The sequence below is a fragment of the Acinonyx jubatus genome, chromosome B4 (genome assembly GCF_027475565.1).
Source record: "Acinonyx jubatus isolate Ajub_Pintada_27869175 chromosome B4, VMU_Ajub_asm_v1.0, whole genome shotgun sequence".
NCBI lineage: Eukaryota > Metazoa > Chordata > Mammalia > Carnivora > Felidae > Acinonyx > Acinonyx jubatus.
Genome location: NC_069387.1, coordinates 42901726 through 42920783, shown reverse-complemented (window position 1 = coordinate 42920783; position 19058 = coordinate 42901726). Strand labels below are relative to the sequence as shown.

Genomic DNA, 19058 nt, shown 5'->3' with positions numbered 1-19058 from the left:
TATCATTCCATTTATTGATGTATTATTTAATTTCTTTCAGCAATGTTTTGTAGTTTTCAGTGTTCGAGCTTTTCATTTTCTGAATTAAGTTTATTCCTCAATATTTTCTACCTTTTGATGCTTTTGTAAACGTAAGAATTTTCTTCATTTTCTTTTTTTCCCACGTCTACCTGCAGTACTGCAGCTCTGCTTGCTGCTCACATCAGTTTTCAGTGGCTTCTAAAGTTGACCTGGTCCCCTAAGCACTCTGCCTTAAGCAAGACAAAAACCAGTCCCTTAAGTAGTCCTCAAACAACCTGGAATGTTGGATGTATGAGCCACTCTTTTTTTCCCCCATCATGAAAGAAACTACATGGGATTTCCTCATGATATCTCCACAATATGCTGTGTAGGAGTAAGGGCACTAATGAGTGTATCAAATGCTGGGAGCTATCATACCCCTTTTGTTGGAATCTCTTCTTAATTTTACAATGCCCTGGGTGCTGCGGCTTCTCAGCTCATCTCTGGAGTTCTTACTGAGGTATTCTTGTCCACACATTGTTGTTAATTCAGTGGAAGAAGATGAGCCTGTAGCTTCCTAGCCTGCCATCTTACTGAAGTCACCATTTTCTTTTATATTTTAAGCCTAGAGTGGTTTCTCTTTTTTTTTTCAACGTTTATTTATTTATTTATTTATTTATTTATTTATTTTTTTGGAACAGAGAGAGACAGAGCATGAACGGGGGAGGGGCAGAGAGAGAGGGAGACACAGAATCGGAAACAGGCTCCAGGCTCTGAGCCATCAGCCCAGCGCCTGACGTGGGGCTAGAACCCACGGACCGCGAGATCGTGACCTCGCCTGGGTGGCGCCCCTAGAGTGGTTTCTCTTATCTCATGGTTACCACTTACTGCCTTTTGTGTTTTCACCTTCTTGTACCGAATTATGCTTTTATCACTCTTTTCTCCATTTCCTAGCCATATTCTGGCCTCTACTATACTTCTTCATATTTAAAAGTATTCCTGTCCACCCCAACTCCCACTATTAACCTAGGAAAGCTCAATGTCAAAACAGGCCATATAGTAAAAAAAAAAAAAAAAAAATCTACGTTTTTGAGCTATTCAATATCATTGCTACTGTTGCAAATTCTCAAGTTCAGAGTTACTTGTAATCACTCATTGTCTGAAATATTCAGTTTTAACATCATACATATGAAGTGTGTGCCTATCTCTGTATGTGTGTGTGTATACTACATATAACATATATATATATATATATATATATATATATATATATGACAGTATATTCCTAAATTCTGATAAACTTTTTGCAAAAGTGCCAAGTGTAATTAGATGAACATAACTAAAAGCATTCTGCAGGTATGAATTCAGATGAAGGTTTTATTTTTTATGTATACAATAGCGGTTGCACAATAAAAGTCTTTTGTGATAGATGATTGTGAAGACAGCTGTAGCAAACAAAATGAAACATCAATGTGTTGCATATGTAGTGTGGACAACTAAAGACTTTTTTTTTGTTTCTAGTTCTAGCCAGTTTATTCTTTCGTAGCCCACAAGACTTCTACAAGTTTTGCTTGAAGGGAAATGTCTTTGAAGGGAGCACTCAAATAAATTAGTTTTCATTTGGCTACTGTGGATTCCAAAAGTCACAGTCATGCTTCATTTAAATGAAACTCTAGTATGCCAAACCATGATTTCAATCCCCTGAATTATCAGACTTCTGTTCACTCTGTTGATCTTTCTCAAATATCCTCACACTTTTCACTTGCTACATGATTCTTTGTGTGTGGTTCATGAACCACGTCATTAATCTGGGATGATTTTTTTTTAGCACATCCCCCACCTTAGCCTAACTGTGTCTTAGGAGAGGAAGAATACATTTGGCAAGATTCTACAATATTAGCAAGTTTTCGGGTGGTCCCTATATAGACACTAAAATTTGAGAAACAGTATTCTATATAGGTGACCCAGTATACCCTTCCATAATTCTGGTAGATTATGTTTACTTTAAAGATTTAGATGAGGTATGTGACAAAACCAAATATCATAGCACAAATAAAGCGACTGCTAGTTACCAAATAGTCAGATACTCAAGGAACATTGTCATTGAATCACTGAAGAGAGCATATAATGAATGGTATTATCAACCTAAGCTTGTTTTAGTGATTCGATATATTATACTCAAGACTCAGAATTTTGGGGGAAGGTGAAATATCCACCTTCTACATATTGGTGGATAACCATTGGTGCATCACTCTAAAAATTAAACTCTCACAAGGAAATAAAAAGAAATAGCTTAGAAATTTTTTAAATTCAGAATATTACCATCAATCATGCTGGATATATTTTTATAATACAGGAAAATATATTTTTCATGTTTCTAAAAACAGCAACCTTTTTTATTTTTCCCACCATCCACTTAAAGATGCATAGATTGTAAATGTCATATGCTTTCTTTTCAATTCTCACACATGCTTACTTTTTTCGTAAGTATCCGTAGCATTTAAAGAATAAGCGTGTGTCTCTATAACAGGAACAGAATGAAAACTTGTCTTCTATGAATAGCCACTTCCTCCTTCTGGGGAATCAAAGCCGGGAGACCACTTCCAGTGTTCAGTGATTCTGAGCATTTGGTACAATTCTGCTCTGATTACAGCAAGTGACTTTGAGGAAATCCCTGGTTTTCTCTCGTATCATTTGCAATGTGGGAATGTCAGATGTGGTGGCATCTAAGATCCTGCTCTAAGGTTCTATGCCTGAAAATCTTTGAAAAAAAGGAAATTCTACAGACTCAAGGCCTCTACTTTCTATAATTCTGGTAGATTTCAATTTTGTACTTATGTGGAGACTCTGTTATAGTCACGAGTGCCTTTAGAACTAAGCTAAGCATGGTCTATGGATCTTTAGCTATTTGCTTTTTTAAATTATGTTATTAAGGGGCCATGTCCACATTTACAATGCCATTTTTCATATTTCGTAGCTTGATCTACAGCACAAATATTTCACAAAGAATTTAGAACTTTTGAAACGCATCCTGCCATTTTTTGCATAAATGTTTACTTTTTACAACATTGCATTAAATATTATTTCTCTTGATTACTGAATCTTTTTGGAGAGTCCCTTAAATTTGCACCCTAGATGAATGTCTCATTTGTCTCATGTCGGTCCTGACCTGGAGAAAGATACTCAAAAGGGAGGATTAGAACAACAACAAGAAGATCTTCCCCAAATTTTGTCAAACAGCTGACCAGTTAACTAGCAAAGTAGACGTTACATATCTAAGTATATTGGAAACTCAGTAAGTGGATTGTCTCACTAATTTACGGAGAAACCCCACAGCTAAAAGTGTAGGTGGGAGGAGATACAAAAGAAACAAAAAAGCATTTCAGACTGGGCACTTCCTTTCGCTGATCTTGACTCATAGCACTTGGAGTCTGTCCTTACCCACAAGTTTTGTGCCACGTTCTCCTGCTTGCAATGGACAGACAAGTGACATATGCTGATTTAAACTTATCCAGGGGTCCTTGCCTGGAAAGTTCATCACCCCCATCTCTTCCTCAGGGTAAGTGCCTTTTGTTTTCCATTTGGCATTTGTCTTTCAGAGTTAGATTTTTCTCTTATATTGATGGTTTTAAATCACAGCTCTGAGGATAAGCAGCAGTCCTATATATATAGGATATATAGGATATATACATATATAGGATAGGATATATATACACCATATATATATATATATATATGGATATATAGGATATATAGATATATAGGATATATATATATATATATATACACACACACACACATATATATATATGGTATAGCATATCTTACCTGTAGGTAACAGTAACTGTGACGAAAAGCACACACCTTGTAGATTTCTTTTTTTATCAAGATATTAGTGTGAAGAGTGAACATCACTCCTATTCCTGAGCCTTGGTTAAAAACCAGGAAGAAATATTTTACACGTATGAACAAAGTAATATTTTAGAGACTTCCTATCATGGTAACATACCTTATTCCAAATCCCATATCCCAAAATACTAATGCTAAGTTTTACTGCATTCCCTCCCATAGTGTTTTGCCCCCCAATATGAAGTATAAGTGCAATGATTAATATCCTTCGCTATCCAAAGAGAAGGAGAAAAATTTTTCTAGAAGAGTATCATATTCAAGATCAAAGACTTCAACGTAATTATAATCTGATAGTTTCTAACTTTGAAACTTGATGCTTGAAATGTATCCTGGTTTCGACGGAGATAAGCCATGAGACACTGGAGAATATCATTAAAATAACCTATTTGACACTTGTTGGAATCAGCACTTTTCTGTGTCAGAGGAATTAGTATTTTCAGTGGGAAAAAAAAAAAAATGGGAAATGGTCATGTGAGGTAATAGGTGACGGATGCCAATAGCCTGGAAATGGATGAAAAAAGACCAGAAACTAGGCAGAAAATATGCACAGAATTATCATGACGTTCTGAAATCTAACCAAATGTACTACTGGGATTTTTATCCAACCTGATATTCATTTCATATTGTGCTAAACATTGGGCTATAGCCTTTTAAGATGATTTGGCATAGGTTTGAAACTACTAAATTATCAATGTTCTAAATTGGGAAAAAAGGCTTAGGGTTACCAAATAAGTTTCACTATACTCTTCATTATGGGGGTTAAGGGGAATTGGAGGATCTTGATAACTACAGTCAGGGTTTGGTGTGGCCACAGTTATTTTTTAGGGAAATAATGAGACTTTCTCTTACCCTATTCAGATCTAGCAAAGGTGGAGAGGGAGGTGGCTGGTGTTTAAAAGGGATGACCTAAAGTGAATACAGAGAAAGGCAGTGAGATTTTCCTCAAAAATTACTATGACCCCAAATCAGTGCGTCCAGAAAATTTGTCCAGTCTGATCATATTTTTGTCCTATTTCACCATCGTGAAAGGAAATCTGAAACAAAGTAGAATAAGGCCAACAAAACGTGTAATTTAAAAACACTGATCTGATATTACAATTATTGCAAAACCACTGCTGAGCTCCTTGGCTAAACTCTTCAGGCTGTGGTAACTGTTAAACAGTGAACACACCAAAAGGAGTCAGCGAGCTAGACAGAGATGTGAGCTGTGACCTATTTTGTTACAGCCAATGGTTTGGTTCCTTAGAAAAGTAAGTAAGGTGTTTGCAAAATGCCTGTAGACATTGTTTGTTCATTCAAAAATAAACTATTGGTTTTGAAGCTACAGCAGGGAACAAAATAGAGAAAAAATATTTTCCTTTACTGCAATTATACTACTATAAGAGACATAATAAACAAATAACTGAGTATATGTAAAAAGATCATGTGATATTTAAAACATTTTTTTTAAATGTTTATTTATTTTTGAGAGAGACAGAACAAGCAGCGAAGGGGCAGAGAGAGACACACAGAATCTGAAGTGGGCTCCAGGGTCCAAGCTGACAGCACAGAGCCTGACGTGGGGCTTCAACTCACAAACTGCGAGACCGTGACCTGAGCCGAATGGGACGTTTAACCAACTGAGCCACCCAGATGCCTCAAAAGATCACGTGATATTGAGTGAAATTGAGAAGATAAAAAAATAGAAGTAGAATTTAGTTTGGTGGGGGGTACTGTATCAAATAGAATATTTACAGGAGGTGATGATAAGAAGACACTTGAGTCAAGACCTGTCAAGACTTGTGGGACAAAGTCATGCTTTCTGGGAGAAGAGTCTTTTAGGAAGCTGGACACACAAGTGCAACCTCCCTGACATCAGAACTTACCTGTCATACTGTAGGAGAGCACGCAGATTAGGGTGAAATATCAGCATGTATATATGGAGAGCCACAGGAGATGAAGTTAGAGAGGTCATTCGAAGCCAGATTGAATAGGGATCTGCAGACCACTTTATAGACTTGTCCACATTCAAATTTCCATAGAAAGCCATTGAAAGGTTTCGAGCAATGGAGTAGAATGGTTTAATATATTGTTTACACCCAAAGAGTAGCCCAGAGTGGGTATTTCCCAATAACTAAGGTTTACTTGGCCTCTTCAACTTGTTATCGTAACTCCATTAATTTCAATCTCATATAGTGCAGCAGAAGGACTTAATACAGAAGAGCATCCCAAGCACAGGACCTTCCATTCAATTCCTTAAGTTTTATTAAGAATGAAGAAGTATCTTTAAGTCACTCCAGGCACGCCTGGGTGGCTCAGTCAGTTAAGCATCCAACTCTTGATTTTGTCTCAGGGATGACCACAGGGTCATGGGATTGAGCCCCATGTTGGGCTTTGTGCTGAGCATGGAGCCTACTTAAGATTCTCTCTCTCTCTCTCTCTCTCTCTCTCTCTCTCTCTGCCCCTCTCCCAGGCGTGTGCTCTCCCTTTCTCTCTCAAAAAAAAGTCACTCCAAATTGCCTTTGAGCTATACAGATGGTCCCCTACTTACTAAGATTCAGCTTGCAATTTTTGGACTTTCCAATGTGAAAGCATTGGAAATTTTTCACAATTTCCAATTGTGAAAGCAACACACTTTCAATAGAAACCATACTTTGAATTTTGAATTCAATCTCTTCCCTGGCTAGCAAGGAGTGGCACAATCTTATTGCGTGATGCGGGGCAGTGGCAACCACAGGTCCCCATCAGCCACACCATCATGAAGGTCACAGCCAATACAGTCATCCTGTTCCCATGCAACCATTCAGCTTTTCACTTTCAGTACACTATTCCCTAAATTATGAGATTTTCAATACTTTATTCTAAAATAAGCTTTGTGTTAGATGATTTTGCCCAAGATTAGGCTAATGTAATTATTCTGAGCCCTTTTAAGATAGGGTAGGCTAAGCTATGATGCTCAATAGGTTAGGGATAGTAAAGCTATTTTCAAATGACTATCTTTTCAACTTTCACTGGGTTTATGGGGATGCAAGGAATATACATAAGGAATAAATTGAGGAATATTTGTAGTTTTTAAAAAAGATTAAAAGAAAAATAACATAATATTTATTGAATAATTACTATGTGCCAGATACTATGCATAGCATTTTAGAAGAATTGTCTCATATAGTCCTTTCAAAAACCTTACGAAGTAGATATTAGTCTACATCTTATAAATGAGGAAATTTGTCACTTATGAAGCTAGAATACCTTGCCCAAAGCAACATGCTCAAATACAGATGTGCTAGATTTGAAAGCCTCTGCTTCTAACCACTGCTGTGCTTCCATAATAAATATTAAAATAGTCACTATATGTCTCCATTTTGCAAAGTTTCAAGGGAAAAAAGGACGAGGAAGGAAAGAGACATAAAGGTAAAATAATATACATATCTAGAACCGGAAGGAGTGATATTTTAGGGCCAGTCTTAGGTTCATTGACTGCATTTAGCCATTCTGTATCACAATGGTTTTCATTAGAAGTTCTAGGTCAATGTGAATCAAGTTTGGTGTTCTCAGATCCAGATGTATGCCCAGAGTTTAGGAGTCTCCTCTGGGTGCTTACTCATAGGTGATAATCTATGTGTCACTACCTTGAATCTTACCGATCATCTGTTTCTTCCCATAATCTTTGATCACATTAGCTATTCTAAATTCCATCTACTGGGGAACATTTTAGAAAGAGCTAAGATATGAATGTCAACATACTAACTAAGGGGACCATTAGTAGTTTTCTGCAAATTGGGTTGCACAAAATTATTGCCAGGGACAGTGTAAAAAAACAAAGTGCAAATGGACTTGTAAGTCACTCTGGAACATTTAAGAAGAATAAAAGATAGCATTTTAACAAACCTGGTACTAATATTCTTAACAACTGACTCAAAACAAATAAATGTCTATATAGAGAAATATTAGAAAAAATATAAAAAGAATAGATAATATAAATAAATCCAGAGCTTTAGATAAATTAAAAAACCTTTACTTGTAAAAGCCCTCTGCTCTAATAATATAATTTAGAAAACAACTTGTAATATATCTTACAGCTATATTATATATATGTGTGTGTGTGTATATATATGTATATATATATATACATGTTATGGCTATATTACATATATGTGTTATATATGTGTGTATATGTGCATGTGTGTATGTGTGTGTGTGTGTGTTACAAACCAAATGAGAGCAAAAGGGGTCTTATAATTAAGTCAGAGATATAGGCATTACCCAAACACAATTTCAAGTGGAGTAACTAAGGTAGGAATTACTAGACTAATTCCTATCAGAACTGATTCAATTTTGGAATCTGAGCTGGTGTTTCCTTGCAAGTTTTTTTATTAGAACATTACTCTCAGGGGCACCTGGGTAGCTCAGTCAGTTCAGCATTCGACTTTGGCTCACATCATGATCTTGCGATTCGTGAGCTCGAGGCCCATGTCGAGCTCTGTGCTAACAGTGTGGAGCCTGCTTGGGATTCTCTCTCTCTCCCTCTCTCTTTCTCTGACCCTCCCCACTCACACTCTGTCTCTCTCTCTCTCTCTCTCTTAAAAATAAATGAACATTAAAAAATTTTAAAAAATACTCTCATTATTTTTCCCCATGAAATTTATAGTTTTAAAGATGTCTAGAACAAAATATATTGATAAACTTATGATTAATTTATGCTTCCATTTCATTAATTAATATAATCACAATTTCTTTTTTTAATGTTTATTTATTTTGTGAGAGAGAGAGGGAGCAAGAGCATGTGTGCTTGCAAACAAAGGAAGGGCAGAGAGAGAGGGAGAGAGAGAATCCCAAGTAGGCTCCATGCTGTCAGCACAGAGCCCAATGCAGGGCTCGATCTCACAAACTATGACACCATGACCTGAGCAGAAATCAAGAGTCAGATGCTCAACCAACTGAGCTACCCAGGCTCCCCCATAATCACAATTTGTGATAAACATGATAAACATGAGACACAGTATACTGTAAATGATATGATTGCAGAGAAAAACAAATGTATTTGATATTTTGTTAGACTATGCAACGTTGTAGACATAAGCTCATGTTATGTTATATTCATCGAAATACTAAAATAATATGCAGCCTCATAAAACACTCTTCTCTGATTCAAGTTGGAGATAATTGATTTAGACAACAATAAAGCAGAGGAATCCATGTCTAAGAATAGAATTGTTGTGTGTCACGAGAACCTCAAATGATACTTAGCACAGAACAGAGCCTCCATAGAACTCATTCTAACATATCTTGACTGGATGAAGTCCATCCTTTTTAGACAAAATTCTTTGACTTACTTCCTACAATAGGGCATGTGCTTCATTTTCATACAGCACTTGGCAATTTTCAAAACTTTTCACATCTATCCCGTTTGATTGTTACACCAATCTTTTGTACCTAAGACAAGCGTAAATATTTCTGTTTTACTCATGAGCCAAATCTCAGGTGGATCTGACTGAGAACCCATCTCGCGGAGCTCTAATATGGCTGATAAGCGTTCTTTCCTGCCCCAAGCTCCCAACTTGAATCTGTCTATATGCGACCCAAACCACCTTTGCTTTTTGTTCCAGATGGACCCAACCAGTTAACTAAGTGTATTTTCTTAACTTCTCAGACATCTGTCAAGGTCCACCTTGGCATCAGTTGGCTCTGAAACTTGGTTGTACTGGGGTTATTCTTCTTACCTTGACTGTGATTGGGTTGAGTATTTCAGGTAAGTGATTCAAGATCATTTGCTTCAGAATACATATTTTGTTCCTATCACAAATATTAGAGTATCAAATAATTTGGCCACCCCCAAACTTAGCGAAAGACCAATGAAAGAAAAACAATTACAAAACAATGCTTTTAACAATGCTCAGCCCAAATCTACTCTGCAAACTTCAGCCTTTTGGATTTCTGTTCCTAATTGTTCTGATCATCTTCATGAGGTATTTCAGATGTGCTCCAGAACTTAAAATTAGATCACCATTCTAATAAAGACATGACAATAACAAAGATAATTTAAATTTTCCATTATTTACAGTTTCTTCAGTACCTATTATATTCCAGATTGCACTAGGCAATCTCTCCCATCGGGTAGGCATAATTATATTCCTCCCGAATATGAGAAAGCTTGGTCAGGAGTATAAACAACTTAAGAGTAGATAACAGGTAACAACGTCTATGTAAGTTCATTGTTAGGTGTTTTTTCTTGTTTGTTTGTTTACATATGCTGTGTTCTAACTAGACCCTTTGTTACTACATAGCTATTGCCTTTATAGTCTACCCACATTCAAGCTGGTTGAGATAACATAGTTTCCCGAAGTGATAATAACATATCCATTTTGCCACATTCAGCATTTAATCTTTTTACTGGTTTCTCCTTATTTACTAGTAATATTCTTAAGACAAAACTTGTCAATAGAAGAAAGCAGTGTGGATGTTCAAGAGAACAGGAATGAAACAACAGGTAATTTTGTAGCTTGGAAGTTCCTAAAAATAACAGCTCGTATTTGACCGATACCATACATTACATTAGTAAAGGCTCCTAACAACCCATATATTCAGAGAGTATGAGCTTTCTGACTTTATGTTTGACAAACCTGGGGAATGGGAGGGTTAAGCAACTCACTTAGGGTCATACATCAAGTAAGAGGTGACAATGGAAATTGTACCTGTGGCCTGACCTCAGAGCCGATGATCTTAACCACTAGGTCACACTTCCACACTTAGAGGAAACAAAATAAGTATTCTGAAGCCAGTGATCGTGAATCACTTACCTGACACACTCCACCCCAACACAGATGTTGCTGCTAGAATATTCAAGAATTAACGGCCAAATATCAAGTTAAGAAGTAATATACGCACCTAAGTGAAATAGTGGATGATTTTAGTGAGCATGTCAAACAGTTAACTTTTAACTGAAGTTAATTAGTAAAACTGAATTATAAAATAAGTTTCTAAATATTTATCATATTCACTACTAGGAGGTTAATCTTGCTTCACGAAGCAGTGTGCGTTAATAAAGACACTGTGGTTGAATGACTGTAGTAAAATATGATTGTGGATGGTGCACATGCTCCCAGAGCATCAATTTTAAGTAACCTGGAAAATCCTTCTGGAAAATGTTACCCAACAGATTGCACTAAGTAAGCAAGTATATACTTTGGCAATTGGAAATTTTCCATAGTACTGGTCATCAATTTAGGGTGATAAATTATATTTGCTTTGCAGTTTACAAGTTGTTTGAGGTAAAAACTTTTTCGATAAGTTTGATATTGTTGGATATGTAGTGGAATCAACACTACTGATGAGCTTGAGAAAATTCAGCAATAGTTTTGACTCTTCACACCATCTGATTATGTGCACTTAAAGTATTCTGTCAGTGCCTTAAAAAGTAAGATGTGGCTGCGTAAATGATTTTAATGGTCTTTTCCTATTCTAACGCTCTATGATTGCATTTATGCCCCCTACAACTGGTCATGGATTTCCAATTCTTGATATCAGAATGGAGAGTGTCAAAAACCTCAGAATTATAGCCAATCCATTCATTGTTCTCACAATGATAATCAGAGACTTTTGTGCATTTATGATGACTTGTGCGTGTGTGATTGGTTGTGGTGGGTGGAAACAGGAGAGAACTATAACACTTATTTATTTCATCTTTCTGTTTACTTCAGAGAAACCAGATCTGTTAAAGTGCCCAAAAGATTGGCGTCTACTCCGAGAAAAATGCTTGTTTTTTTCTCTCGCTTCCAACACTTGGAACTACAGTCTAGCTGACTGTTCCACAAAAGAATCCAGTTTGCTGCTTTTTCAAGATCCAGAAGAACTGGTAAATAATTAAATAAGATACCTTAATAGAACTTAGCACTTTTTTCTAACCTTACCACGGCCTTTGGGGTTCAGCCCAAAGGGGCTATGCAGATACAAGTAGCAACTTTGACTTCAAGAAGCTCACAATCTGAGAGACAAAACAGACACATAAGGAAATAATTGAATGTAATTTGATGAATGCAACAATATAAATAGAGTAATATCACAAAGAAGGAATAATCAACTCTGATGGGGAGTTAGGAAAGTCATCATAGATGAGGTAAGACTTGAACTCAGTTTTAGAGAAAGAGTAGAAAAATGCAAACCATGAATAGATCACACAGATTCAGTATTCCGCCATTTTGTTTGCTTTATTTATAGAGACACGTACAAAGCCTGATACCTAAAAAAGAATTTCTGTTTTGGATTGGATTAAATTTAACATTATCAGAGAAGAAATGGAAGTGGATAAATGGGTCATTTTTAAATCCAAACGTGTGAGTATTCGATAAGCCAATTTGAATATTCACGCTATACCAGCTTTGTATTTCGAGAACGTAAAATTGTTATGAAAGACTGAGTTTTGTGGTTTCCATTTGGCTTAGAAATTTTCAAGATGTCCAGAATAGACTTAGAAGATGAACGATTCTGAAGCTGGTTGGTTGAAAGTCCCATATGGGAAAAGACATCAGCCCTTTAGAGCAATATATATATATTTTTATCTACAACAGAGATTTAGGAAACAAGGAATAGATAATTTGGTGTCGGGGTGGGGGGGATGGGGATCGCATTAAACCATCTCTAGCTGGAGGCTTTTAGCATGCAGAATTATTTAAGTAGTGTTTTTCAGTGAATTAAAAAAAAAAAAAGTAAATATCAAGAGTGTGGAACTCAGGCCGGAAAGCCTTACCGATAACGTAAACAGTCGATTAACATATATTTTAAATACATTATAGTTATTCTACACTGTATTCTTGCAATAAGCTAGAGAAAAGAAAATGTTATTAAGAAAACCATAAAACTAGAAAATACACTTACAGTAACACACCGTATTTATCAAAAGACCATGTGAAGTGAACGCATATGGTTCAAACCCATGATGTTCAAAGGTCAACGGTATATTTTAACAAGAGGTGCCAAGGAGACAATTATTTGAGGGGATGCGATGAATATGGCATAGGCCACAAGGGATCTATTAGCTATGTTCTATTGGGTGTCTCATTGTAATTTTTTCTGTAAGCTCTCCAAGAAAATTATCGGTTCAATAGGAGGGTTGATACTACCCAAATAAATTACATATTTTAACAGAATTAATGGATAATTGTGTAACAAAGGCAGAGAATTTTTTCCTCAGAAGCAAAAGTATGCATTCACATAATGTTTCTGTAAAGAACTTCTTTTGATAAGTTGTTCAGAAGAGACGATGTTGTGTTGCTTTATTTTTTAACTTATTTTAATGTGTATTTATTTTTGAGAGAGAGACACAGAGCATGAGCAGGGAAGGGGCAGAGAGAGGGAGACACAGAATCCGAAGCAGGCTCCAGGCCCCGAGCTGTCAGCGCGGAGCCCGACGCGGGGCTCGAACCCACAAACTGTGAGATCGTGACCTGAGCTGAAGTCGGACGCTTAAACAGACTGAGCCACCCAGGCGCCCCTGTGTTCCAGTTTTTGAGTCTGTGAAGACTTCAATCACATTTCTATAAATGATAGTTAAAACGTTTTTATCACTCAAAAAACATGAGGAATATGAGGAAAACACATGAGACTTAAAACACAGGAACAAGTCCAAGTTTATCTAAACTATAGTGTAAACGTATAAGGGAAAGTGTGAAACATTGAAATATATGTGGGCTTAATTAGCAAATTTTTATGCTGTTTGACACATGTTCTAAAATATTTTTTAAAGGTGATTCTTCAAAAAAATTATTTTAGGGGCGCCTGGGTGGCTCAGTCGGTTAAGCGTCCGACTTCGGCTCAGGTCATAATCTCGCGGTCTGTGAGTTCGAGCCCCACGTCGGGCTCTGTGCCGACAGCTCAGAGCCTGGAGCCTGCTTCACATTCTGTGTCTCCCTCTCTCTCTGCCCCTCCCCCACTCATGCTCTGTCTCTCTCTGTCAAAAATAAATAAACATTAAAAAAAATTTAAAAAAATTATTTTAAAGTCTAAGTATTCAGAGGTAGAATAAATTTATGAAAGGGCAAGCCTACTCTTTCTGGTGGATAAAATGTGCTTTCACACCGCACATGTATACCACACACACACCAAAAACAACACACACACGTCAAACACACATCACACATACATGACACAAGCCACACACAAAATACGCTGACTACACGTATACAACACACGTACTCCACACATACATCACACACACACCACACAAATTCCAAAAAAAAAAAAAATCTATCTTCATTTTTTACATGTTTTCTGGCGATTACTCTCTGTACTTTATTCCCATATAAATGAAAATTTAATGTTGACTTATTTTTCTTTGTTCATACCCAAATTAGGGTTAATGGAAATCAGTGTGTGTGTGTTTATTTTAGTGAAGTTTATAACAAAATTGGAGAACACTGAAGTGTCCGTGAGCGGAAATATAGGTAAAGCGGATGGATTAAATTCAGCTGAACATCCCATTTTACTCTGAGATAAAAATTATGCTTTAATTAAATATGGCAGTGATCAGGTAAACCTGGAAGGAATGAGGTTGTAGTAGAAAGAGTATTCATTAAATTCTGCTTTTATTTTAACTGTCAGCCTGGCTTTCAGGTAAAAAAAAAAAAAAAATAGAGGGTGATAGTAATTGTTTTTGCAGGACCGTTTAGGGATTAAATGAGATAAGGTAGGCTGAGATCTGGTTAAGAAAAGCCTAGGAAGCCATTGACGATCTTTCGGAAAGAAAGTCTTTGATTTGGCCATCTAAGCGTTAAAAAGTTATCTTGTAAAGCGGAAGAAGGAATCAAATGGGTAGAAGAGATAAAATATGGCGGACTTTGACAATAGCCCAGTTGAGAGAAGTTCCTAAGTTGACTAGGGTGTCAGACACTAGGAAGGAATCGGATTGGCTGCTCAGGCCGAAAGGGCTGCATGGGGAAATGCAGTGAAGGAACAAAGAAAAGTTGTGACAGACCCCTATCCTCTTTGTTTAACATTGGATAAGAGAGTCTTGAACCATCCCATCCTGGCACCTCACCGTAGTGCCGCCTATTCCCAATACATTCCATAAGCCTCATGCGTGTTGGAACCAACGACATTTTGAAGCAGACACCCACCAATTTCTGTTTGGAATGAGGAAAAATGGAAGCCTCTGGCCCTGGTCACATACCACACAAACTAAGCCTCCTTCTTTTTTTATATATTTTTAAATGTTTTTATTTATTTTTGAGACAGAGAGAGACAGAGCATGAGCAGGGAGGGGCAGAGAGAGAGGGAGACACAGAATCTGAAACGGGCTCCAGGCTCTGAGCTGTCAGCACAGAGCCCGACGCAGGGCTCGAACTCACAGACCGTGAGATCGTGACCTGAGCCGAAGTCACACGCTTAACCGACTGAGCCACCCAGGCACCCTGCTAAGCCTCTTTTCTAAGCCGATCCAAATTCTGTAGACCCTGCATGTCCATCACCTGTTGTCTACTTAATATGTTTACTGAGCGCACACTTGAAGCATTGTCAGACCTTCACATGTGCTATCTCAATGCCTCCCCCAAATATCAGGTGGTCCTGTCCTGTCTGTTTAAGAAAACTGAAGCTCAGTAAAGTTAAGAAACTTTTCACATGTATTAAGGACAGAATAAGAATAAGAAGAGAGCCCCAGTTTGCAAAGCTTGGTGTTTGTTTGTTTGTTTGTATATATTAGTTTGAAGCTTCTTGGTAGAGAATGCTTTTCCAGTGAAGATAAACTGGCAAGGGCCGGAGATTTATCATTAGCTTTAAATTAAAAGTTTACACCATTAGGTTTGTGACTGTGCGCTTGCTCTATTCTCAATAATTTAGCAGCCCATTGTTTCCTGAAAGTTGTAGGAGATGCTGGTTGGATGAGGAGAATTATGTGAGAAAATTCCAAGCACTAAATGACGCTTTTCGTTTGCTCCACAGATTACGTATTGTTGGTTATAATAAGAAAAACAGCTGTGTTTACGTCTCACCGACAGGAATTTTTTCTGAGGACTGTGACACAGACAATAAATGGATCTGTCAGAAAGAACTACAACCTGTCAGAAATAAGGCGTGTTCGGGCTCTTGACTACGCATTCCCTCTCAATTTCTCTACTTTCCATCACAGGTCTCTGCATCTATACAGCTAACCTGGCCCGATGTATATCTAGAAGCACAAAGTGAACCAATACTGACTATTCTAAAACTGTCGTGAATCTTACAGAAGTTCACGGCTAACCTACTCATTGTATGAATGAGGAAGCAAATACATAGGGAAACCAAGTATCATTTTAAGATACAGTGACGTTCCATGGAGAGAAGCCCAGACCAGCTGACTGGTTTCCAGTCTTGGCTTATACATGTGGCCTTCATTGATCCCCTCTATGCTTTAGCTCACCTCTAGAAAAGTTACAGTAAAAGATTTCTAAAGTCCTGTGGATATTTCATAGTCTATGATTTTTCATATTATCACACAACTGGATTGTTCCAGAACATTGGCCTAAGTCCATTCTCTTGACTCTGATATCAGAATCTCATGACCAAAGGATCTTGGGAAGGGACCTAAACTCTTCCCGCCATTCCAGTGTTCTTCCTATTTTAATTTTCTCATTACTTCTTTATTTTCCTTCTATGTCCCCTTCTCTCTAGGCTCACACACAAGCTGTAGGAAATATGTAATTAAATTTTTCATTATTTAGTGGAAAATAGTGATTTTTTTCATCAAAAGGGAAATATTTATTCAGATAAATGTCGGGAGTGTTCACTTTTTAAAAATATGCCACATTTTCTATGGAGATCAAACAATAATAATCCTGGACTTATTCTGTAAGGAGGTTTACAATAAAATGTCTGAAAAATAGGTATCTACTTACTTTGATCATTCAATGCCAATTTGAATTACACAAATTCAAATACATGTAATAATGACCTAAATATTTCAATTTCTGTTTTTATGATGATTTATAATACTTGTTAATATAAAATTTTGAATATATCCAAACCCCGAAGCATAATTCATTTTGTGTCGGATACTTGGGAAATAAATTACTTAGGGAGACATTCTACACAAGAGCGTCATTACAAACGATGTAACATAAAAGTGAGACTATGAAATGTTTGGCACCCTTGAGGAAATGACCTGCAAAGAACAGAAACCTGTGTTGCAAGAAAAAAAGTGTTTCCATAACTGACAACATACATTTCCACCCCTTGGAGTGACATTCAGTTCCACCTTCTAAAGTGAATCAGGATAAGGCTAAGTGCATCCAGTTAAAACAGAATTCATTCCAAACATGGGCCTCTTCCTTCTCCTACACCTGTTAGAAGTGCCCCAAAAGTGCACATCCATAAGAAACTCTTACAAAAAAAACTGACTCCAAGAACTTGGCGTCTTGGACTTTTGCTATTGCAGTATGAGATTATCAGACAGGCTTATCGCTGGACGATACCAGAGAGCATCTCTGAGACTCAGACTGTGAGGATGCAGTTTCCTGAGGAAGGCAGGTCTAACCGTATTCTAGGCAGATTAAGAAATATTAGGTCTAAGGAACAATTTTGGTTACGGTATTTGAGTCAGTGTTTGTCGACAATAAGCCGACTGCGACTCCAAAACACGTCAAAAGAGATCCCGTGTCATTCAAGATCTGCCATCTACATTTTCTCTAAGCAGCCCATACGCTCCAGGCACAGACGCCTTGCCTGTCTCCAGACACCTCCTGCTGTTTTAGGATTACGGAGTTTCATACCTGTTGTCCCGCAAGGGTGTGATGCTGTTTTCACGCAACATCTTTATTCTTTATCTAGAAGAACCCTAGCAGTTGTGGAAGGCTTAACTCAAATGGTAGTTCCTTTCTGAATTTTTGCTCAAACTTCTCTGTCTCCCACAATTTGTCATTTATTTCTCTTTCCTCCTCTGAAATATAATTACATTCCTCCTTTGCTGTCTTTTCGTGTGCTGCTTTTACGCTTGTAAGGCTGGTTCCACTGCTCTCCTGGCTAGGGTTGGACAAGTACCAAGATAGAACAATGGAGGGAAGAAAAGAGAAGTCCCTGACTCCTTTTGATACAGTGAGCTAAGCTGACTGGCACGGTAACAGTCTGTTTATGTTGTAGGAGCTTGACCTTGAAGCTGAACCAGTGAGATTCCCTCTGTTTCTTTTCTATGTTACGTGCTTGGATTTGAAGTCCATTTGCTTCGGTTTGACCTTCCTACCTATTCACTTCACAGCTCTCTTCATTAGGCACCTTACCTGTTAAAAAGTAGGTCTCATGGGAAAACATGGTGGAAAAAACTAAAAACTAAAAATAAAATATCCTCAATACCTTAACCTAGCTTTTTGTTTTTGTTTTTGTTTTGAGAGAGAAGGAAAACACAAGTGGGGGATGGGCAGAGAGAGAGGGAGACACAGAATCCGACACAGGTTCCAGGCTCTGAGCTGTTAAAGGGAGCTCATTGGGCGGGGGGCTCAGAATCACAAACCCTGATATCATGACCTGATCCAAAGTCAGCAGCTTAACCAACTGAGCCACCCAGACACCCCAAACGTAGCTTTTTCAAAAAGTCGTTGTTTCCAATGCACAGATGTGTAGGCAGCCAGCTATGAGATTCTTTTCCTTTATAATGCAGGTATGGGTAAACCAGAATAACTTTTGACTTAGGTATCAAGCCTGGAAACTTGAAATACAAGGCCAACAAGGGATATGTACTTGTACTTCAGTGGTTTGCTGTGGACTCCATTCTGCCCCCTTGTGGACTTAAAATCCCTGTACAGTAGAATTTGTTTATTGAATGGGTTTACCTAGGATGGCTCTTGCTTGGGGTGTCTAATGCAGTTTGAGTGAAACGGCGATTGGGGCTGGTGTTATTTCAAATCCTTCCGCCTAACATCTGGGGCTCTTGATTCTGACCACAGACCTTTGCAAGGTGGCTGAGTTACAAGAACAGTTTTCCTAAAAAGCCCATTTTTCAAACAACAATACAAGCTGCATAGAATGACTTGTCAACATTCGGGAAATGACCCACTGAGAGAGCTAGAACCCAAATCGGACCTCCCAGGTATAGGAAGCCAATTGCGTGGCTACCTCTCTTTCTATCCCAACACAATCAGTCAGGGCCCTTTCAAAACAAACATTTGAACATTGCTACCCAGAGTGTGCTTTGGATTTATCATTTGTGCTCC

At 37.6% G+C, this 19058-nt stretch overlaps 1 protein-coding gene across 2 annotated transcripts; it reads left to right on the top strand.

Moving 5' to 3' along the window:
• Nucleotides 1–3167: 3167 nt before the first annotated feature.
• On the top strand, nt 3168–17420 carry KLRB1 (killer cell lectin like receptor B1). 2 transcript variants are annotated; one of them, XM_053225804.1, is made up of 6 exons: nt 3168–3559; nt 9539–9637; nt 10301–10375; nt 11586–11740; nt 12103–12218; nt 15876–17420. In XM_053225804.1, the coding sequence occupies exons 1-6, from the start codon at nt 3475–3477 to the stop codon at nt 15886–15888; spliced, it is 543 nt and encodes a 180-aa protein (XP_053081779.1). In that variant the 5' UTR covers nt 3168–3474; the 3' UTR covers nt 15889–17420. The 2 variants fall into 2 exon arrangements, with proteins under 2 accessions (XP_053081779.1, XP_014941619.1); XM_015086133.3 differs by having other exon boundaries at nt 3243–3559; nt 15820–17420.
• The last annotated feature ends 1638 nt before the right edge of the window (nt 17421–19058 follow it).

Bases quoted from the DNA above. Each gene is read 5' to 3' on its own strand.
- KLRB1 (XM_015086133.3), top strand. From the start codon at position 3,475: ATGGACAGACAAGTGACATATGCTGATTTAAACTTATCCAGGGGTCCT. The intron at 3,560-9,538 runs GTAAGTGCCTTT...TTAACTTCTCAG, and splicing joins ACCCCCATCTCTTCCTCAGG to ACATCTGTCAAGGTCCACCT. The intron at 12,219-15,819 runs GTGAGTATTCGA...TTTGCTCCACAG, and splicing joins TCATTTTTAAATCCAAACGT to ATTACGTATTGTTGGTTATA.